The 22,917-nt window shown below is 60.7% G+C and overlaps 2 protein-coding genes across 3 annotated transcripts in view; both read left to right on the top strand.

The window, feature by feature from the left end:
- Window positions 1-22,917, top strand: part of AGBL4 (AGBL carboxypeptidase 4) — a 713,485-nt gene that overhangs the window by 601,736 nt on the left and 88,832 nt on the right.
- Window positions 8,904-22,917, top strand: part of BEND5 (BEN domain containing 5) — a 30,820-nt gene continuing 16,806 nt past the window's right edge. The window contains exons 1-3 of one of the 2 annotated variants that reach the window (XM_051999732.1): window positions 8,904-9,301; window positions 20,397-20,525; window positions 21,628-22,062. In XM_051999732.1, coding sequence (XP_051855692.1) covers window positions 9,073-9,301; window positions 20,397-20,525; window positions 21,628-22,062 — 793 coding nt within the window. In that variant the 5' untranslated portion in view covers window positions 8,904-9,072. Of the gene's footprint in view, window positions 9,302-20,396; window positions 20,531-21,627; window positions 22,063-22,917 lie in introns of both variants that reach the window. The other variant, XM_051999733.1, reaches the window with a different exon arrangement.

Below are 22,917 nucleotides of genomic sequence, written 5' to 3' on the forward strand. Positions count from 1 at the left end.
CAGGGTCTCCCGGCCGAGGTCTCTCCGGGAGCTCCGTTTCTGGCTTTTGCGCGGGGCTGTTCCCGCCAAGGGCGCCCGGAGGGTCGGGCCCCGCTGGGTGACCGGCCCCGTCTCCTTCAGCCCCCCCGGTGCTGGCGCCGTTCACTTTCGGGCGCCGCGGCCCCCCCGCTCCCCCCCCCGCTCCCGAGCCGCGGAGGCCCCCTTGTCACCAAGTGTACGGGGGGGGGGGGGGGGGCGGTTGCGTGCAGGCGCCCGCCTCGGCAGCCAAGGCTGACGGTCCATGAAGTCTCCCCAGCCGCGCCCCGCCCCCTCTGCGGGGAAGGGAAGGAGCCGCTCTCATCCCTGCTTTGCGGCCAAGCCTCCCCAGATTGTTTTAGAAAGATCGCGGCGGGTGCCAAGTGCATTTGGCAGATCTCGGGAAGGAGAGTTTGATGGCTTGGAAAGAAGAGCCTGGCAGGCTTCAGCTCTGTCACAGGGCCTCCTTCTGAGGGGGGCCTGGAAGCAGGAGCTCCGAGTTCGAGTTCTGACTCCCGGGGGCTGTCAGGTACTGAGTCAATGCCGGACTTCCCTGGGAGTCCCTCATCGGTCCGTCCGCAAGCATGCATTAAGCACCGACTGTGTACCGGCACTGTGCTGAGTGCTGGGGATACAAAGAAAGGTCGGACGAGGTCCCCGCGGAGCTCACGGTCTGGTGCGAATGACTGTGTGGAGCCAGACCGAGAGGGGAGGGCGAGGCCACGGGGGGCGGGGGGGGGGGGCCTTCGCCGTCCCTGCCGCCGCCTCTCTCGGTTTGCATCCCACCAGTCGAGGGCGGGGCGCGCCCCGAGCCAGCGCTCATTCCTAGGAGGCCCGGAGACCCCGAGAACAAGGACACAACATGGTTCCTGTGTGTTCTCACCCCAGGCCCGGGGCCCCTTTCCCTTTCCCTTTAAAGCTTGTGTTTGATTGATTTCACCTAGTTAGGGTATCGAGGCATCGTATCACCTGTTTTAGGCAGAATGGGGGGGAGTGGGGGCGGGGGCCGGAAGTGCCAGAGAAGCTGGGAGGAAGGGGGCGCCCGGCCCTGCGGAGACGCGGCAGATGGAGGGACCAGAGGGCCGCCGGCCGGGAGCCTGAGCCTGGAGCTTGGGGAGGGGAAACATGGGGAGAGGCCGGGTCTCCACAAAGGCTCAGAATGCCCGGCAGACAGCAGCTCATGGAGATCGGTGGTCGGTTAAAAGCCTATTGGAACAGTTCGGTGGAGGCGCAGGGGTCGGCTGCGTGAGCCAATGCAGGAGATATCGTGAGGGGGGATGCTAGGGTCTGAAACAGCTTCGTTCTGGGAGCCCCGGAGCCCTCCATGGGTCAGAAGTGGAAAGAATTTAGGACACATGGATTCTAAGAGCCATTTTCTTATTGGTAAATGGTCAAAAATATGAGTAGACAATGATCAAAGGACAAAATATGAGCTTTCATAAGCCGCATGATAAATACTCCAGATCGCGACGAGAGCACATCTCTGCGGGGCGTATCCCCCCTCCCCCGCACACCCACTGAGCTTGGCCACTACATTTCCTTGGTGCTCTGGGGGTAATCCTGAGGGACTGGGGAGAGTCTCGTTTTGATTCGGTTTATGAGCCTCCACCCCGTCTCCCCCTAGGATTTTCCAGTGAGAATAAATTGAGTTAGCCACCTTTAAGTAGTTTTTAGAAAGGGGGCATTTAACTCTCATGACACGTGAGAACAATTAGCACAAAACCTCTCCCCCAGCCTCTGAGATGCATTATCCCATCAGCACCTACAGCGTCCAGGGCAAAGCGAGTTCAAGCTTAGAAAGCGCGTTTGGCAAAGTTTGTAACTAATAATAAATATATGATAATAACCGTGGTTCTGGAAGTCCTCCCGCCTCCTTCGGGGAGTGCTCCAGAACGCCTTGAGAAAGGAGGCAACTGCTCTGCTGGGTCCCAGTCTGTCTTTGGCTTCAGTTGCTATTGTCATCGGGGAGGCAGAACCAGTGGGAAGATGGGAAATTCAGAATTCTGACTTCTTTGCTGCTTGAAAGGTCATTCTCTAGATGAAAGGGGCAAGGGGAAAGAGAGAAGAGACCTAGAGCAAGATGACTCTTCTCTCCTCCCTTACCCCGAGCAGTTTTCTCCCAAGGTGGATGCTGGGATTGCGCACTGATTCCCACCTCTCTGACTAGTTCTCAACTTGCTTGACACATCAGAAATAGCCTTTAGCGTGGACTAAATTTCCTCAGTCCATCTAAATGTGGTTCTTGTGTCTTCTCACTCCAGGTCCAGGGTCCTTTTCCCATTCACTTTAAAGCTTGTGATTGATGGTTGATTGTTTTCACCTAGTTAAGGTATCAAGGCATCTTATCATCTATTTTCAGTAGAATGGGATAACTTAGTTTACTTACTCAACTTGCGCTTTACCATTAAACTAACAATTAGAAAATGTAATTTAAACCAATTCTACCAAAGATGGCAAAAAAGAGAAAAATGACAAATTTTGGAGGGAGCTGTGGGAAAACAAGTTTATTAATGCACTGTTGGTAGAGTTGTGAATTAGTCAAGCAATTATGAAAGGCATTTTGGAATCATGACCCCGGAATCAATAAATTGTGCATACCCTTTGACCCACTGATGGGTCAAAGTGACCCTGATGTCACTGCTTGACCTGTGTCACCAAAAAGATCAAAAAAAGAGGAAAAGGACCCCCATATGCAAAGATAGTTGTAGTTTCTTTCTTTGTTGTACCCAAGAATTAAAAATTATGGGGACGCTCATCAATTGGGAAATGGCTGAACTAATGATGGCATAGGAATGTAATATTATATTGTTGTGTTGATCATAATTGATAAAGGGGATGATTTTTCAAAAATCTGAGACGACCTGTATGAACTGAGGCAAAGATAGTTATAGTTCCTCTCTTTGTTAAGGCCAAGAATGAGAAAATATGGGGACGCTCATCAATGGGGAAGTGGCTGAACTAATGATGGCATAGGAATATAATATTATGTTGTTGTGTTGATCACAAATGATAAAGGGGATGCTTTTTCAAAAGCTTGGGAATACTTGTGGGAACTGTTGCAGAGTGGAGTGGGAAGCACCAGGAAAACATTTTATAGAGCAACATTATAAAGACAACTAATTTTGAAAGACTTAAGAGTGCTAATCAATGCAGTGACCAATCACAAATCCAGAGGACCCGTGATTAGACATGTTACCCTCCTCCTGAAAGAGAAGTGATAGACTTTAGATGTATGATGAGACGTATATTTTAAGAGATAGCCCACATGGGAATGCGTTTTTCTTGATTGTACATATTTGTTCCAAAAGTTTTCTTTGTCTTTTTTTTAATTGGGGGAGAGTGTAGAGAGAGAAAATACATGCTTGATAATTAAAAAACAAAATTTAAATTGATTTAAAAAAATATCGAGTTCTGTTTTAAACGTGTTGTTTGAAATTCTTAAGGACATGGAATGTAATTGGTGATATGGAAGGGAAGGTCAGAACGGAGACAGGAGGTAGATATAGAGATCTGGGGACCGTTTTCAGAAAGATGATAGTGGAAGCAAAGGGAGCTGATCACCAAGTAAGATATGAGAGAGAGAGAGAGGAGAAAAATACTCAGAATAGAGACGCAAGGAGAGAGAGTGAGCATAGCCAGAAAGAAGATCTAACAAGGGAGTATGAGGCGAAGGCAAACAGGTGGGAAGAGAACCAAAAAAGAACAGTGTTGTTTAAAAAACTTAGGAAGTTCATTTCTAAGATACATAAGAGAACTGCTTGAAATTTATAAAACTAAAAACCATGGTAAAAAAGATACAAATAGGTAATTTTCAGAGTAATAAATCCAGGTCATCAATAGCCATATAAAAATGTTCTAAATTACTAATAATCAGAGAGATACAAAGTTGACAAAAAAGAAAAATGTCAAATGCCAGGGGGCGCTGTTGGGGAAAAGAGGTCCTTTAATTCCCTAATGGTGGAACTGTGCACTCCTCCAGTCATTCTGGAAAGTATTTGGAAAGATACCAAAACAGCTATTAAACTGTGTATACCTTTTGACCCCGTAATATCAACACTAGATCTATGCCCCAAAGATAAAGAAAGGGGGAAAGAATCAAAAATATCTATAGGAGCTCTTTTCATGGTGGCCAAAAATTGGAAACTGACTAGGTGCCCATTAATTGATGAACGGCTGAAGAACTTGCATTACATGATTGCTTTTGAATACTATTGTGCTTTAAGAACTGACAAAGGGGATGGCTTCAGAGATCCCTGGGAAGACTTATATGAACTGATGCAAATTGAAGTGAACAGAATTAAGAGAAAACTATATACAACAACATTGTAAAGACAAATTTTGAAAGACAAATGACCAACTACAGTTCCAGAGAACTCATGATGAAACAAGTTGCCCATCTCTCCATGGTGAAGTTATATACCCAGATTTGCATGTTAAGACATTTGGACACAGCAAATGCAAGAATTTGTTTTTCTTGACTATTCATGTTTATAACAGGTTTTGTTTTTAGTGATTTCTCATTAGGGAAGAGCGTGACAAGAAAAGCTGGATTTTTGTGAAAATTTTAATAAAATGTAATTTTTTTTAAATCTAGAGATAAAATTGGGTCTATAGGGAGGAGTTCAATGGCATCAAAAGCCATCAAAAAGAATTAGAATTGAGAAAAGACTTTACACTTTGCAATTAAAAGAGATGAAAGGGAAGGGAGTAAGTGGTGGGAGCAATTCACGGCTGATTTTGGACCTGGTGTTATCTATGAAAAAATGGGGAAATGGACTAGAGGACAGTATAATATACAACTGGTTCCCCGAGGAGCTGAACTAAGGAAAGGATGAGGATGTAGCGTGTGAAGGCGGGATGGTCTGGGAGCCCCTGAAAGATGGAGCCTTGAGGGTGATGGTGAGAATGAAAATCAGAATTAGGTGCTAACTCCAATGTTAGCAGCAGGGAAAATAGAATGAAAAAAAGATTATGATCATATAATGGGATTTCAGAGTTTATGAGCATGGAAATAGAGCGCTTATCATTGATGTCAAGTTCAAAGGTGTCATCATCTCTGTGAGCAGCTGAGGGTGGGGAGGAGCTGTTCATGAGCATTGGATATGCTGAAATGCTGAGAGCATAGAATACTTTAGGAGCATTTGCATAATGCTCAAGTACCTTAAAGAGTTGAGCCACAGAACTCTTTGAGCAAAGAGGAAGAATGACCTGTAGATAATTGCCACCTGGATCTCTGGTGAGTGTCGGACTTAAATAACATGAACCTTAAAGAACAGATTGTTGAGTGATGACCACAGGGGGAAAGCCTGAAGCAGCAATGGGGGACAAAGAATATTCGAGCTCTCCCACTGTGGCTATTGAGTTGGGGATAGGAAAGAATGGGTCATGAGTTCTGGAAAGGAAGCTGAGGGAAACTTTGTCATTGGAAGAATCTCTCTCTTAGAACCCTCCATCCAGCAGAAGGAATAAGAAAGGCAAAGATTTAAGATGAAAGCAAATTTGTTACTTAGAGTAGACTGTCTAGAGAGCACCGTGAAAGGAGCACGATCTGGAGGGAGATGCTGGGGATGGGTGGGAGAGAAGAGAAAGGCTGAGGTGGATGGAAATAGGAGCAGACAGGGCTGGGAGACTGGGCTTGTACATCAGCAGCTGGACAGGGGCATTCAGAATCACCTGTGTGGGGTCTATTTAGGAATGAGTCTAGGCAATACTTCAGTGGTTGAGTTTACCTCATAGAAATGGTCTCTAAACTTTTGGTCTTCAGTGGAAGAGAAGGAAGGAAGAAAAGAAGGGAAAGAGGAAAAGGGAGAAGGGGAAGGGATGAAAGGAAGGAAGAGAGGGAGGGAAAGAGGGAGAGAGAGAGAAGGGGAAGAAAAGAAGGAAGGAAGGAAGGAAGGAAGGAAGGAAGGAAGGGAGGGAGGGAGGGAGGGAGGAAGGATTAAAGACATATTCCCCACTATATGTATATTTACTTGTTCATGAATTTGACAAAATAAACCCACTAATAATGATGTTCATTATAAAGTATACACAAAATAGAACCTGATGAAATGAGAAAAGCATCTGATCCTAGAGTCAGTAAGGAGTCCTTGGGGTTTGAGGAGGGTGATAACATGCTCAGACCTGCGCTTCATAGAAATTGCTTTGGCATCTTTGGAGGAGATGGATTAGACCGGGGGGAGACTTGCGGCCATGAGATTCCATGCAGGGGAATATTTGGGGTCCTGCCGGCAGGAGGAGGCTGAACTATGCTTATGTCGGTGGGGGGAAAGGGGCAGAAGAGAAAGAAGTGGAGATTGTAAGGATAAGATTTGGAAACTTGTTGGATATGTGGGTGAGGGAAAGCCAAGAATTGAGAGTGTCACTGAATTTGTGAACCTGAACGATGCACTGATGGTATCCCCCAAAATGGAAGTTTGGTGAGTTGTAGCACAAAGACAATGCACTGGCATCTTTTGTGCACTGCAAACTGGAGAAATGAAGCAGTGGTTGGGGAGTCTTCCTCCCTTCCTTTGCCCCAGGAGCTGAGGGGTACTGGGGGCGGTTACAAGGTGACCTTGTGAGAAGGAGCTTCTGGAGAGGGAATGGCAAATGTTACCCCCATGGTTACTGTGGGTGTCTGGGTCTTGGTTAATCCTGAGGGCCAGCTGGGCGTTGTGTGTGGAGTGATGGACTTTAATGAGGTCAGGTGGTACTGTAGTATTGGAGAAAAGCTCACAGTTACTGGGAAGGAGCGGAAGGTCCCCTTTCTACATCTCCACTGTTGCTTGATCCCACCCTCGTTGGGAGCCAGGCCATCACCCCTTGGGGGTGCGGGGTTCTGCCTTAGGAGACCACCGCTCCATGGGAGTTCTTGCGGCCGGCTGCATGCACCAGTTCCATCGGTGCTGTCCTCGAAAGGCTCTGGGGGCTGCCCCGAAGGCCCTGGAGCCTTCCCTCTTTCCTGCAGCAGCTCAGGAGCTGTCCAGCTGCCATCCCTAGATCTGGCCTAAGGGTGGGCCCCCTGCCTCTGGGAGCCATTGGCAGCTTAGTTCTCCCCCTTCTCTCACAACTTTAGAGTGTGGTCTATCACAGACATTTGGTGCCACTGGACACGTGTTTTGGGGGCAGCGGGTAGCCTGCGGTGGCCAGCGGGGAGGCAGCTCAGCCGGCTCTCCGCCTTCTGTGTCTGCTCCTGCTCAGTGCCCGCCTCCAGCACCAGGCCCAGACGCTCTGGCCACAACCTCGGCCCCCTGGACGTCTCCTAGAGTCCTTATCCCAGTGGGCACGATTCACTGGGTCTCTGGACCGGCAGCGGCCATCAGTGAGAAAGAACCCCAGTCCTTGCTGAGGAGCCTCTGGGGGGGGGTGTCCCTTGAGACATCAGTCATGGTTTGTTTACCGGGGGTGACCTGAACTAACAAGGAAGTGGCTGCATTGGGGTTCTCACGGGGCGACATGTTCCCAAGCCAAGTGGAAGCGGTTTGGGGCTTCCCACCAACTAAGGTTTTATCTCCCCAGGATCCTTTTTTGTTAAAGGAGATAATAGGGCTCTGCAGGGCTGTGGAAAGAGCCTGGGCCTGAGGGTCCCAGGGGGTAGTCAGCAGGCCTGAGTGCTCATTCTGCCAGGTCTCAGTTTGTTCATCTGTGTAATGGAAGAAGATGGTCCCTTCCGCCCTAGTGCTCCAAGTCAATCCAGCATTGTTCTTTTTCAAGAACAGCTTAGAACTCTAGAAGGGCCCCCGGTGCAGCAGGATTACCGGGACCAGCAGATCATCGCGGGCCGAAGAGCCGGCCTGAGGAGCCCCCTCCCCTCCCGAGCCTCCCCCAAGACCTGCAGCCCGCAGGGTCAGTGTCAGAGCTGGGAGGGGCGTCAGAGACCTGCAGGACAACACTGTCAGCCGGCAGCCAACGGGGCCAGCCTTAGGAAAGGAGCCTCGGCAGGAGCCCCGCGGGGTGACCCCAAAGGGGCCTGCGCTCCTGCCAGGTTCCCACAGACTCAAGTCTGTTACTTTGTATCCTAAGAATGGTACCAGGAGGAGGAAGAAGAGGAAGAGGAGGAAGAAGCTCCAGCTTGCCCCAAGCCGAGTCCCCCGCGGGAGCCGTCCGCAGGCCTGCCACCGGCCCGGGACCCCACAGGCCGTCTCCTTCCCCAGCCCGGCCCGGGGACGGGCGATGGCAGCAGGCGCACAGGCTGGGGTCGGGCTCCGGGCAGAACCGGTTTGGCAGCTCTGGGGAAATAGGGGCACCTCGGGCAGGAGGCAGAGCCTCGGCGCAGAGACAGGGAGGGAGCCCCGAGGCAGAGCCGGAGTCCGGGAGATGGGAGCGCGGAGCCGGACAGAAGTTTGGAGAAGGCTGGAGAGGGGACCGCGAGCCCGAGAGAAGGAAGCCCGGGCCGGCGTCCCGCGGCTCCTGGGCCCCCGCCGCGCGGCCCGCTCCCTCGGCCTTCCTCCGGGCTCGCCGGGGGGCTCCCCAGGCCGGGCAGCCTGGCAGCGCCCCGCGTTGCCCGCTGCCAGGTGAGCTCCGGCCGCCGCGGTTCGCTTCCTCGGATCCCCCGCGCGCCTCCCTCCCAGTGCCCCCCGCCCCCCTCCCGCCGCTCTCTCCGCGCTGCGCTCCGGCGGTGATTGCTCGGGTCTGACTTAGCCAAAGCGGCGGACGCTCCCAGAGCCGCCCCCTCTCCCTCCCTCCCCCAGGTCTGGCCGTCCCCCCTCCCCCCTCCCCCCTTCTCCCTCCTGCCTCCTGGGCGCCCAGGCGAGAGCAGCCGATGGGCAGAGCGGGGGGTTTTCGGGAACAATAAGAGCGGGGGGAGGACGGCGAGCCCCGGAGCTTGGCCCCCCCCCCCCCGCCCCGCGCGTGCCGCGCCCCGCCCCCGCCCCCGCCCCCAGCCAGGCCCGGCCCGGCCCGGCCCCCGCGCCTCCTGCAGCTGCTCGGGCGGGCGGGCCCCTGAGCGGAGCCGGAGCCGGAGCCGCGGCCGCCGGGGGGCCCTCCCTCGGTCCGTCCGATCGCCCGTCGGTCCCGCCTTGGGTCCGTCCCCCTCCGGTCCCGGCAGCCCCAGCCTCCGAGACTCGGACCCCGGCCATGTACGCCTTTGTGCGCTTCCTGGAGGACAACGTGTGCTACGCGCTGCCCGTGTCCTGCGTGCGCGACTTCAGCCCCCGCTCGCGCCTCGACTTTGACAACCAGAAGGTGTACGCGGTCTACCGGAGCCCCGAGCCCCCAGAGGCGGCGGCGCCCCCCGCGCCCGCGCCCGCCGGGGCCTCCTGGGGCGCGCTGCTACCGCACAAGGCCCAGATCCTGGCGCTGGCAGGTGAGTAAGGCCCGGGGTCCGGGGGTGGGCGAGGGGCGCGGATGGGGGGCTGCCAAAACCCAGACCGAGGGCCGGGGGAGGGGGCGGGGGCCGGGACGGGGGGCTGCGGAGAGACGGGCCGGGATCGGCTCTCCCAAACCGCGCCCCCCTCGCTCTTTTCTGCCCACCCTCATTTCCGAAAGGCCAGACCAGTTAAAATTGGGATCTGCTCCCCTTTGTCATCCCTGCCCCTCCTCCTCTCCCCCTTTTCTCTCTCTTCTATTCGGTTTCACTTGTTGGAAAGGAGTTTTCCAGAGCCAAAGGTGGGGAGAGGCAGGAGAAGGTGGATGCTGGGGGAGGGGAAGGTGGGCGGCCCTCCCCTACCTGTTCCCCCTCCTCAGGGCGCTGACCCACCACACCCCCAGGTGGAGGCTCCTGGGGACCTTCAGCCGCTGGGAGAGCTGGTTCTGTGGGCTGGTAGAAGGGAGCCAGAGAGGCTTCAGGCTCCCCCTGGTCCTCAGCCCTTCTGCTTCAGAGCCAGTTCGGTCCCCGGTCCTGGGGCGGCCCCTGCCCCTGGATCCCCCGTCAGCCCTGTCAGGTGCGCGAGGAGGGAGCGATGCCCTGGCTCAGGTGGAGAAACTGACGTCTGCCGAGTTTCCCCGGAGGGCGGCCCCGAGGCCCTTTCTGTAACAATGAGCTCACGGGGAAGGCATCCTGGGAAGGAGGTGGGACAGGAGTTGTTCTCCTCGGCACAGCCGGGGAAACTGAGGGCTGGCGGTCCCAGCGGAGCCGGAACTTCTGCCGGCTCTCCCGTGTAATGGACTTGGGGAGGTTCCATTTCACAGAGAAGGAAAATCAAGATCCAGCAAAGGGAAGGACTTGCTCAGTCCCTTGGCTACTCAGTCTGGACTTTCTGTCCGGCGCCTCCAGCCCCGACTCCAGCACCCATCAGGTCCCCCAGCCCAGGTGTTCCATGTACTAGCCACCCTGCCTTGTAGCCCCCCCCCCCCAGATTTATCTGCCAAGGGGGGGTTCGGAGCCGTGGGGTACTTGGGCCGAGCCCGGGAAGCCTGGGGTGAGGAGGCCACGAGGACCACTTGGGACCTGGGAAGGCTGGGAGGCTGTCCGAGGAGAGAGTCCCCCTGCAGAACACAGCGGTGAGGGGGAACTTGGTTCCCTCGGACAGCAGCTAACCCAGTGGTTTGGCTGGCTAGGAAATTGTTTCCTTGCATCAAGCCCCCAAGTCCTCCTTGTGAATCTGCTGCCCCCCTTCAGCTCTCCAACGCCCTCCTCTGGCTCTGTCCTCCCCCCGGGTCCGCTTTGCACCCTTGGTACTTGGGACCGGCCCCCGCCGCCCGCAGCCCCCTTCCCCCAGCTCCCCCTGCCCAGTTCTGGTTCCCCTGGTCCGGATGCGCCTTCCTGTGCCAGCAGTCCTCGGAGGCCCTCCCTGCCTTCTCCCACGTGCTGCCCCCCCCCCCCGGGCTCTGCTCAGCCAGCCACAGTCCGGCTTCCCTCCTTCCCCCGGAATTTTAGGGCTTGGGTCTGCAGGGAGCCTTAGCGGCCAAATGTACTCAGTATAAGGTCAGGCACCTGAGGCCCAGAGAGGGGAGGCAGAGGTCCGGCCGCCCGGCCTGGGTCAGGAGAGGTGGGAGGCGGCCCCCAGCAGGCAGCCCTGAGGAGGCATCTGAGGGCTAAGCGGGGACGAGATAGCGGGAAGACACTGAGAATTGGGGGCGCCCCTGCCTGAGTGGGCAGGACCCCACAATCGGGGCTCAGGGCACCGGATCTCGCCTCCATTCTGGCTTCCCCTCGACTTGTAGAAAGCAAGAATGTCAGAGCAGAGAGAGGAGGGGGCTGGGGGAGGGGCGTTCCCCTATTCGCCTCCTCCCCCGACATAACACATTTTGGGGGTCTTTAGGGGCCGTCCCTCTTCCGGAACCAAGGTGTGTTGGGCAGACACGCTCCAGTCTGGGAGAACACGGGGAGTCACGTGGCCTCCTCAGCTCCTAACCCAAATAAGGGGTTCCAGTTGGGTTTGTCTCCTGTGGCAGGTGGTGAGCCCCCCCCCATTGCTCGGGGAAACAGTGAATTTCCCATCCCTGGATGGCCACTTTGGAGGCTGTCGGGGGGTTTCCTGCCTGTGTGAACCGGGGGTCCCTGTCACCCCTGAGATGGCTGATTTCTCCCAGGCTTGGGCCATCTCCTCCTGGGGGAGGGGGCTCTGCTAAGAGACTTCCCTGACACTTGAGAGCTCCCAGCAGCCAGTGTTCCAGGGTCCTGGAGGCTCAGGAGTGTGATCAGGGGAAGCTTCTTGGAGGCAGCAGCTGAGCCCTGAGGGATGGGGGGGCTGCTTTGTGCTGACAGGACTCCCTTGTGTGGCTCAGAATCTGACCCTCAGAATGAATGATCTCACAGTGGGCACAGTCCCATCTTACAGATGGAAAAACCGAGTCCCAGGAGGACTTGACAGCCACTTAAGGAGCTAGTGATAGCTCCCCTGCCCAACCCCTCCCTCCTGCATTGCTCTGAGTGCACTGAGCTGGGACCCTTTTGGAGTCTTGGCCTTATCGTTCCCATTCTATAAATAAAGAAACTGAGGCTCCAAAAGGGAGGCAAGGTAGCGGGAATAAGCATTTATTAAGCACCTACTACATGCCGCACCCTACACGTTAGACATTACTCATTTGCCCCCCCCAACCCTGGCAGATAGGGCTACTGTTATCCCCAGTTTACAGATGAGGAAGTTGAGGCAGACAGAGCGGGGGGAGCTGCCCGGGTGACAGGACCAGTTTGGAACCCCAGTCTTCCGGACTCTGGGCTCAGGACCTTGCTGTCTGTGCACTTGCCCCATGCATGTAAACGTGGAAGCGTTGGCCGGAGCCCTTCAGGAATCTGTGCCCGGCCCGGCCCAGGATGCCCCAGAGCCGTCCCCCAATCCCAGCTCCTGTCCCCGGGGGCGCGGCTTTCTTTCTCTAACAGCGGCCGGCCCAGAGGGGCCGCACTGACCCCGTGCGGGGACCAGCCTCCTCCCCGGCCGGTTCTGGCTCTGGGCCGGGCAGTGGGCACGCCGCAGACTCCTGGCACGAGGCGCCCCGCGCCCACCGGGAGCCTTGAGCCAGCGTCTGGCCAAGGACCACACTCAGATGGAAAGCTGGGGAGGGGAAAGAGCTTGGCTACTTCCTTTTTTTATTTTCCACAGTTTCCCAAGAGTCGGCTGGTACTGAATGTCTGACTCCATTCTACAGATGGAGAGACTGAGGCCCTCTAGTCCCTCCCACACTTGACCCAAAGTCCCCTTTTCTGTCCCCCCGGGGGTCCCCAGCCCTTGCTTGCAGGTCTCCCAGCAGGGCGGGCAGCCCGGCCCCCCACGGGGTCGCTTTCCCTGAGCAGACACGAGCCCATCTCCGGCCCGTGCCCTGCCCCGGCCTCTGGGGCCCAGTGGGAGAAGTCTGGCCGGTCCCTGCCCCTCCAGGCCCCCTCGTCTTCCTCAGGCGGGACCTCCTGGGGGGCCCGCCTGCCCCCGCCCTCTGGTGGCCTCCCCGGGCTGGCTCTTCCACACCCTCCCTGAAATGTGGGCCCGAGGGCCCGCCGGAGCGGGGACCGTCCCTGAGGTGACTCACAGCCATTTGCCCCGGCAAGCCCTCCCGGAGCCTCCTGCCGGTGACGTAATGCCAGCCAGGGCACAGCGGGGAGGAAGAGCTACAGTTGGCAGGCTAGGAGGGCCGGCAAGGGCCCGGGGGAGATGACCATTGTACAGATGAAGAAACTGAGGTCGGGGAGGGGAAAGGGCTCCGCTCGCACTCTCAGAGCTGGCTGGGCCTTCAGGCGGCCTCCTTGTGTTAAAGGCCTCGAGGTTGGGCCCCCAGGCCCTTCTGGGAGCATCACCAGGAAAGTTCCTCCAGGCCCCGATCAGAGGGAAGGGAAACTGAGGCCGGGAGAGGGGCCTCCAGGCTCGCGCCCTCTCCTCGCGCCTTCGTTACTGTCCCATGATGCCCCCGGCCGGCCCCGACCCCCGCCCGCCCAGCCCCTGGTCCGCGGCCCCACCGGCCGCCCGGGTTGCCATAGTGCTCGGAGCCACTGCCTTCCTAGGTGTGGGCTGCGCCCGAAAAAGAGAGAGTGGGAAAGTGTCAAACCCTGGCGGGGTGCCCGGGGGGGCGGGGGGACACTTCTGCCGCATCCTGTGGAAGCAGATTGGGGACTCGCCGCGGAGACGGATGCGGGACAGGCTGGGGCTCACGCGCGGAGCCTCGGCCGCATCTGGGCGCCGTTGCTGCCGAATCGGGGGCGTTGGGGCTCCAGGGCCGGGGTTCTGTGCAGTTCGGGGGGGCCAGAGACAGAGAAGATGGAGGAAGGAGAAGAGGCAGGCGGAGAGTGAGAGGGAGCGAGGGACGGATGGGGGGATTCCCTCCAGGTTCCCTGCCCGTCTCCAGCACACCTCGAGGGGAGACTGCTCCTTGCTCCCGTGTTGGGGGGAGTCAGAAGGCCAGGGAGGAGCACCCGCCATTTTGGGGAGGAGCCTTGCTTCCCTGCGTGTTTTATTTTGTTCGGCTCCAACTGGTTTAGTTTTCCATGGAGCTCTCTCCCTGGTTGGAGACCAGCCTGGAACCCCCCAAAAGCCTCCGGGATAGTTCCCGGATTCAGACGGGGGCTGTGTCAGCCCCGGAGTCCCGGCGATGTGAGGACCCCCTGGGCCTCCGTTTCCTGTCCCAAAGAGGTTTGGGCCGAGCCCCCCGGTCCTGTCGTCCGCCGTTGTGCAGCCCCTGCCATTCTGTGCCAGCGGGGAAGCTTTGCCCACCGTCTCTGGGGCCCAGCCTCCCTCCCACCGCCCCGACCATCTTCTCCCCTGAAATGTGGGGGTGCTGGGGCCGAGTGGGGCCCCCCTGGCCCAGGAGGTGCCGGGTGAAGGCGAGCCCTGGCTCCTTCCGGCTGAATCAGTCCAGATCCCGCTTGGACGGAGCCTCAGTGGCGTCTCTGGAGCCTCTGGCTTCTGGGGCTGATTGTCGGGGCCCCGGGCCCTGGGGGGGGCAGTGAGTCACGAGGCCCCTCACCCAGTCCGCAGGCCCCAGGCAGAGCTGAGGGAGGCTGGGGCTGCAGGGACGAACCCTCTCCTCCTCTTCCCTGCCGGGCCCCATTTTTCTGGGCAAACTTTCCCCGGAGAGCCGGGGCTTGCCCGGGTTTGGTCCGCACCCGGTGTGTGCTCCAGCTGGGCCGGGCCCCGGGCCCTCCTCCTGGGGGTCCCCCGATGGCAGCAGTGGAAGACTCATCGCGGGCCCCCGGGCTGGCCCCCTTCCTGCGCAAGGGGAATGGAGCTGCCTGAGGCCGAGGTGGGGCCGGGGCCGGGGCCTCCACCCGTGTAAAGGGCCCCCGGAGGCCGGCAGCCTCCCCTGCCGGGCCCTGGGCTGAACATGCCCTGAGGAGGCTCCTCCCCAAGCCCCGCGCTGCCTCCTTGGGTAACTCGGGCTTGTTCGTGCTCTCGGCCCCTCTTGGCATCTCGGGGCCCACAGAGGGATGGCGGGGGGAGGCTCTGGCGCGCGCCCAGGCTGCTGGGGAGGCAGGGCCGGCCAGGACTGCGGGATGTCATCGGGGAGGGAGCTGCCAAGGGGGGAGGGGAGCGGCAGAGCCGAGGCGCTCAGCTGTGGCGTGCTTGAGCTGATGGACGCTGGAGCAGAGAGGAGCTTGCGGGCGCCTCCCCGGGCCAGGCGGGGCCCTCCACAGGGGGCACAGCGGGCAGGGACCCTCCCAGACCCGCTCTGAGCGTCACAGCCAGAACCCAGAGGGTGCAGCCCGGGGCGGGATCCAGGGAAGGGAGCTGGGCCAGCGTGCTCCCCTCAGGAGCGGGTGCCCCCGCCTAAGGCCTGGCCACCCCCGTGCCATGTTCTCCCAGCCCCGGCCTGAAGGTTCCCCTCTGTTCTGATGTCCTCCGTAACCCACGGGGCCGACCCGGCTCAGAAATCCCCCTTCTCTGGTCCGAGGTCTCCTCCCGCATGGACACTGCGTTTCTCTGTCCTAGGGCCCCTCCCGGCTCTCCTGCTCGGGCTTTGTGGGGGGACTAGACTCCGTAGAAGGCCCGACTTTTGGTCCCTCCTCTCCCCTAACACCCACAGGGGCCCCCGTTTCCTTAGGATCAAACTAAACTTGTGGGCGTCGGGGGCTTGTTTCACCGTGTGTGTAGCAAGGGAACAGGAGGATGGCGAATGCCCACGGGCTCTCCCTCCGCCCCTCCCATCCTCCCTCCAGCTGACCCCCCCCCCCCCCCACGGCTCTTGCACAGGTGGGCGTCTGTTCCCGGGGACCCCGGCTCCCTGAGTCAGGGCTCAGCTCCGGGAGTCCTCCCCTGGCCGTCCTGGCAGTGCTCCCCTTCCAGGGGCTTCTCTCTCCCATCTGCCTCTGCCCGCACGTTTCGGCCCCGGGTGACTTCACTGTGCTGAGAGCAGATGTTGCCGATTGCGTGATCTCAGCCGTCAGCGGCCTCCAGCCCGTGCTTTTGGACAGAGACTCCCGGGCCCTGCAGGGGATGCTGCTTTCCCGGCCACTGGGGAGCGTTCCATTGCCAGACCACAGTGCCGTGTTGGCAGGTTCCTGTAGGAAAGCTGGGCAAGCCCCCGTCCCCTTGGAATCGGGAGGCCAGGCCCGGGGGTCCGGACACGTCATTTACGTTCCCTGAGACTCAGTTTACTCAGCTGAAGAATGGGGATTGCAGCCTCCTCACGGCCTGCGGGACGCTGTTGTGTGGAAAGCGGGATCGCCTTCCAGAAAAGGAGCAAAAGCATTTGCTGAGCTACAGCCCGGCCGCTGGCCAGCTCCGGAGCCCCACCCCCAAGCCTGGGACCATTGCTTAGCCAGGCTCGGCAACTAGAGCGGATTTCTTTCGGTCAGTACGTCTCCGCACCTGTCCCAGCAGAAGCTTGTCAAGGTTCGGAGCCTGGACACCGGCCCCCCAGGGCCCGCTTCCTGCCTCTTCCCCGGGGCAAGCGCTCCGCCCGTGGCCGTCCCGCTGGGCCCCGGGAACCTTTGGTGGACTCTGGTGACCCGAAGGGCTCAGGGGGCTGCCGGGGGTCCGACCTCAGGCCGAGCCGAGTTAGAGCCAAGTCAGGCCTGGAACTCCTGTAAGGCCCTTTAACCCTGTGAAGGAGCCACCGAGCCTCCCAGCCAGGAAGAGAATCGGAGAATGTCCACCCCGGGGTCTGCACACAGAGAGTTACCGCTGTGAGGGTCCTGAGCACTTAGAACTTGGGGGGGCCTAAGAATGGGGGAGTCAGAGTGGGAGGGGCCTGAGAACAGGGGGAGGGTCAGAGTGAGAGGGGCCTGGGAACAGGGCGGGGTTAGAATAGGAGGGGCCTGTGAACAAGGCAGGGCTAGAGTGGGAGGGGCCTGGGAACAGGGCGGGGTTAGAATAGGAGGGGCCTGTGAACAAGGCGGGGCTAGAGTGGGAAGGGCCTGAGAACAGGGGGTGTCCGAACTGGGGGGACTTTAGCAATCTGGCTGCAGCCCCTTGTTTTATAGATGGTGCGAGCAAGCCCCGGAAAGAGAAGTTCCCGTGTGTGGGATCTGCTTGCAGGCCCCCGGGTCTGGGGTCTCCCTTGCTTTGTCCCTGCGGCGTCTCCTCCCTGACAAGTGGTCTCCTTGATTTCTAGAATGGGCTTGCCGCCTCTCAGGACTTTTCCTTATGTCAAATGGTGTCTCCCTCCGTCTGGCGTCCGGCCCCCATCACGCCCCCGCAGGCTCTTCTCCGCAACAGCCTCTAAGGCTCTGGACTCCCCTGCCCTCCCCAAGCCTTCAGGCTAACCCGGCCCCCACCCCCTAGCGGGTCCCACGGTCACCGGCTCCCAGATGAAGGCCCTGAGGCTCCCCAAGGTCACACGACTGGCAGCCGCAGCAGCTCTTGCCTTGAGTCTAGCAGCCTTTGTTCTCTGGCTGTGTTTGGGGGTGACCTTCCCCCCAGGGACCTCCTCAAGGCTGGATGGCCGGAGGGGGGGTAGGGCCCAGGTGTCCTGCCCCAGTTTGGGAGGGCCCGAAGACCGGCCGGAGCCAGCACCTTCTGCCACCTGCTCAGGTTTGGATTTGCCGGGAGTTTTCCCGCCCCCTGCCTCCTCCCAGGGGGATCCGGTACTTCTGCAGAATGGCCCAAGGTCAAGGTCGGGCTGACCCTCCCAGCCTCACCCTTGCTCAGAGGTTCCTTGGAGACCCCAGGAGCGGGGCTCGGATTCAGCCCCTGAATCCAGTCTGGGATGTTCCCCCCTCGGGCTCTGAGCTGGGCAGAGTGAAGCGGGCAGACCCTCAGTGCCCTGGGAGGCGGCAGAGGGGGCAGAGGGGCCTTCCCTTCTGAACACGCTCAGATGCGTGGCCCTTAACGTCCGCTGGGCCTGGACTGGACTGACTGTGCGCGTAGCGGCCGCTTGCCTGCCCAGCCCCCTCCACGCCGGGGCGCCGAGGCTTTTGGCTGCCAGGACCCCCGCAGTCACGGGGCCGCCCGCTCCACCACCGAGGCTCTGCTGAGCTCCGCCTGCGGGAGCTGGGGAAGTCCCGGCCCCGAGCGCCCTCCTCGGTCGGGAAGCCTTGGTCCCTCAGAGGCCGGAGACATGCAGGGGGTCTGATGCCGGGAATGATATCGGGAGTAACCGGACCCATTTCTCTGGTGCCTTCTTCCGAGCAGAAGCAAACAGCGCGACCAGGGAGCGTTCTCCCCGTCCCACAGCCGGGGAAACGGAGGCAGAGAGCGGGTCAGTCCTCTGGTGTCCCTGAGCTGATGGAAGCCGGGGAAGCTGAGGAAGGGATAACTGCCGGTCCCTGCCTGCCCGGGACGCCTGGCGCAGCTGGCCCCGCCCTCCAGGAGCTTTCCCGCCGGCGGGCCGCGCCTTTGGCAGCCAGGCCGGTAAAGGGCCCGGACCGCGAAGGAAACAGTGACGCGGGGGAGAAGAAACGAGTTTTAAAGCTCACGACGCCTTCCAGGTGAAGATCCTCTGGGCCGAAGGTCGGGGCAGCGCCCGCGGGCGCCCGAGCGCCAGGGACGGAGGGGCAGAGGGGGAGGGGCGGGGCAGGCAGATCTGGGATCCAGTGTGAGGTCCCAGGGGCCCCGCCCCATGTGAGGGGAGCCAAGGGTCTCTTGCTTAGAACCACCAGCACAAGAGGAGGAGGAGGGAGGAGAGCGCAGCCTCTGTAGGCCCCGCAAAAGTTCACCTCTGGTTGACTCCCAAGGCCCCCCCGGAGGGAGACGCCACAAGTGTTTCCTAAGGCATTGGGCAGGGGCAGCCAGAGTCCTCCTCAGACCAGGGCCGCTTCTCCTGCCCCGCCCCGGAGTCTTCATGTGCTCCGGGAGTTTGCGGGCTGACTGACCTCCGAGCGCCCTCCTAATGATAAGGCTGCATTTGAACCCAGGACTTGGGACTCCCAGCTTGCCCCGAAGCCCTGATCTCGACTAATTTACGGCCGCTTGGCGCGATTCGCTTTCTTTGGTTATTTTGGAGTCTAGCAACGGCAGAGAATTAAAAAAAGAATCGGAGCAGCTTTAAACGTTTGTTTGTTTCAAAGAAAGACCAGAAACTCTTCTTGATTGAGGCTTAAGATGCTGGCTCCTCCCCTCCGCCCCTCGGCGGCTCCTCCCCTCCGCCCCTTGGAGGCCCCTCCCCTGCTCCCAGAACCCCCCCTCCCCTCCCTCAAAGGCCCCTCCCCTCTCCCCTCAGAACAGGGGGCTTGTAGCAACCTTCACCTGTGTCCGAAGTCGTCTCCTCTCGAAGGAGCAAACTGAGGGGGGGAGACGCGCTCCCCGAGGGCTGGGCCGGGGGTTTGGGGCCGCAAATCCGCGTTTCTGTGCCTCGGCCCGATGCCGGTCACTACCGAGGGGGGGCGCTGCTCCCGGGCCTGCTGCGGGCCGGCTGGGGCGGGGCTGGGGGTATCCCGGTCCCGGGGGAATCTGGGTAACTCCCCTCCCCCAGCCTCTGCCCCCAAGGCCCCCTTTGGAGCCGGGCCACCCAGACCCTCGGTGAGTGAGTTCCGGCTCGGCCGCCATCCGTCCTCAGTGCCCGGCGCCCTCTCACTTTTCCTCACTCCTCAGGCCCTTCTGGGGCGCTGTCGCCAGGGGTGGGGGGTCCCGGGGGAGGGCGGGTCCAGCCTTGTACCTCAGTGCCCCCCCAGCCGCCTCCAGACCTCCGAGGCTCGAGGACCCTAAGAACCCGGTGCGGCTAACAAAGCCGGGCTTGGGCGGGGGTCTCGTGGGCGTCCCCGCGGCCTCCTGCGCCGAGTCCAGAGGCGGGAGACCTGGGTCCAAAGTGCAGCTGTACCCTTGCTAACTCTGACCCTGAGCAAGTTTCCTCCATCAAGCCTCAGTTTTTTCTTCTCTAAAATGGGAGTGATGCCGCCAGCGAGCTGCCAGAGCCCGGTCACCAGTGTGCCCATAAACCCAGGGCCCCAGGAGTTCCCCCCCTTTTTTCTCCTCCCTCCTTTCCCCCCCCTTTTTCTCCCCCCCATAGTCCCTCTGTCCCCCGGAGCAGATTCTGTCTCCTCAGCATTATCTCCGCTCACTGAGGCCCCCCTCCCCGCCCCAAGCTGCTCTAGGTGCCTGGGGGGCGGCCCGGAGGACCAGGCCCGAGCTGGGCAGAGGCCTGGGAGCCCAGGACTGGGAGCTGAGCTTAGCCCCCCCTCGGTGTTTCCTCAAAGCCTCTGACTTGCTGGGCCAGTTCCTCCATGACCTTCGTTCTCTGATGGGATGTGGGCTCTCTCAGCTCGTCCAAAGTGGTCCCAGGAGCCCCCCAACGCCGCACAGATCCCCGCCCAGCGCCTCCGCTTGGCCTCGGAGCTGGTTGAGCGCCAGATGTTTCCTTGGGTCCCGCTGGGTCGTCCATCGGGGGTACATCGGGGGGAGACCCGTGAGCCTAAGGGAAGGGGCTGCCGAGAGGTCCCGGCCTGAAGGCCTTGGCGCCGGCTCTGACTTGGGGGGGACTTGAGGTGCGTTTCCGGCCCCCTCCGTCCCTTCCGCCTCAGACGCCCCATAGCCCCACACGGGGGAGCTTTCCCGCTTTTAACTGGTCTGGCCATAAACTTTAGGCGGCCCTGGGCTGGGGGGCTCCGGGGGGCGCCTCTGCCTGCGTGACCCGCCTCGTTTTTCCCTCTGCGTTCCCAGAGGACAAAACCGACCTCGAGAACAGTGTCATGCAGAAGAAGATCAAGATCCCCAAGCTTTCCCTCCATCACATAGAAGATGAGGAGGAGGTCCGGGACTACGGCGAGGATGACGGGGACTTCAGACACAGTAAGGTACCGCCTTCTTCCTGGCTTGGGGAACCCCGGCTCAGCTTGGGGGACAAGGGTCCCGGGGGCCAGGAAGTCACTGCCCTGGGTGGGCTTGAGGAGAGGCGGTGACCACGGGGGAGGTGCGGGGGGGCCCTCGGGGACAGGGCGCAAAGCGCTGAGGGGTCACCGCGAGCTCAGGCTGCCTTAGAGGGGGCGGCGGCCAGAGCAGGGACTCTGCGCTCCCTTGGCTCGGTGGGTCCCGTTCTGGGCACCCAGCCTGAGGGGGACACCGAAGAACCGGGCGGTGACCACGGGGCCATCGGGCACAACGCCGGGCACTGGGCACATTTGGAGCCTGGGATGTGGGCCCCGAACTTACACAGGAAGCTTTGTCCTGCTTGGCCACAGCACGAGTGAAGGGGAGGGAAGGAGGGAGGGACGTCTCCTCTGGGCCCTGGGCCCGGTCAGCAGGGGCACCTCCTGGGAGGGAGGCCATCCCCGGTTCTCCCCGCCTTAGAGAGAAGGGGCAGGGGGCCAGGTCATCGGGCGGGCGGGGACCCTCTCACCCAAAGCCACCTTTACGGCCAGAGAGGCAGGGACCGAGACAGGGAAATGGGCCCAGAGAGGCCTCTGGCAGAGGCAGATCCTGGGCAGGACCGAGTGATGGGCTGGTTCCTGCTCCCTTTGGAGGGCTTGGCTGCCGGCCGCCTTCTCCCGCCTTCCCTCTGTGGCCTTCTCCATGAGTCCGTTCCACAAGGCCATGGGGGGGGCGGGGGCGTGGCCTGTGCTGGCCACCGGGGGGAGTGACCGGCCCTTCCCTCAGGCCTGGCTCTGCCCCTTTGGGGCCGCAAGCCCTGGGTGGGGGTCAGAGAGCTGGGGAGGTGGGTCAGAGCAGAGAATGTCAGAACTCGGAGGGGCCCAGAAGGGGGCACCGAGTGCCAGAGCTGCTGCCTTCTGCTCTCGGGCTCCCGGCCCTGATGCCCCCGGCCCTGATGCCCCCCGGCCCTGACGCCCCGTTCTCGGCCCCCACCCCAGGGCTCCCCCAGCGCCAGGCAGCCCCGCACCGGGCCAGTCACTGCCGCCCGTCTCAGCGCGCCGCTTCCTCTTCTCTCTTTGTGCAGCTGGCTTGTTGAGGCGGGCTGCGGGGGCCGCCCCTGACCTGTTCCCTCTGTGTCCGCAGAGACAGGAGGGCCGGAGGCCCAGCGAGCCGGGCGCCCACAAGAGCATCGAGGCCGTGGTGGCGCGCCTGGAGAAGCAGAACGGGCTGAGCCTGGGGGGCGGCGCCAGCCCCGAGCTCTTCGCGGACGCCCCCAAGGGCATGGACGGGCTGGACGAGGCGGTGGTGCCGCGGGCCCTGTACGAGGAGCTCCTGCGCAGCTACCAGCAGCAGCAGGAGGAGATGCGGCACCTGCAGCAGGAGCTGGAGCGCACGCGGAGGCAGCTGGTGCAGCAGGCCAAGAAGCTCAAGGAGTGCGGGACGCTGGTGTCCGAGATGAAGGAGCTCCGCGACCTGAACCGCCGCCTGCAGGACGTGCTGCTGCTGCGGCTGGGCAGTGGTGAGTGCCCGCCGTCCGGGGGGGGGAGGGGGCAGAGGGGCCCGGGGGCCGTGGGGGGGGCAGCTAAAGAGCCACCGTCCGGGGGGGGCAGAGGGGCCCGGGGGCCGGGGGGGGCAGAGGGGCCTGGGGGGGCAGCTAGAGAACCACCGTCTGGGGGGGCGCCAGAGGGGCCGGGGGCCGTGGGGGGGGCAGAGGGGCCTGGGGGCCGTGGGGGGGGCAGAGGGGCCCGGGGGCCGTGGGGGGGGCAGAGGGGCCCGCCGTCCGGGGGGGGCAGAGGGGCTTGGGGGCCGTGGGGGGGGCAGCTAGAGGGGCCAGGGGCCGTGGGGGGGGCAGCTAGAGGGGCCCAGGGGCCGTGGGGGGGGCAGAGGGGCCCGCCGTCCGGGGGGGGCGCCAGAGGGGCCATGGGGGCAGCTAGAGAGCCCCCGAACTGGGGGAGAGAGGTCTGGGGGCGAGGAGGAGGAGGGCTCAATGTAAACTCTTGTGCTGTGATGTCAAAACATCACTGACATCGGTGTCAGACGGGAGGGTCTTGGCCAGGCCATAGTTTGTCTGAAAGCCTCCGAGAGGCTTTAGGGGGAGCCCCCCCCCCGTTCTACACCCGATGAGTCAGACCCCAGCAGGAGCACTGCCTCTGTCCGAGGAGCCCATTTAGGGAGGACCTGGATGAACTGAAGGTGGTTGGAGGAGGGCAGCCAGGGTGGTCGAGGGCTACAAGCCAGGGGCCTCGGGGAGGAACCCAGCAACTGCCTTTGGGTCTCTGACGGGCAGCCGGAGGGGACTCTGGGAGTCTCCATCCCCCCGTATTCTCCCTCGGGCCTCGGTTTCCTCCCCGGTAAAACCACGGCCCTGCCCGCC

Source organism: Antechinus flavipes, chromosome 4, assembly GCF_016432865.1.
Source record: "Antechinus flavipes isolate AdamAnt ecotype Samford, QLD, Australia chromosome 4, AdamAnt_v2, whole genome shotgun sequence".
Classification (NCBI taxonomy): Eukaryota; Metazoa; Chordata; class Mammalia; order Dasyuromorphia; family Dasyuridae; genus Antechinus; species Antechinus flavipes.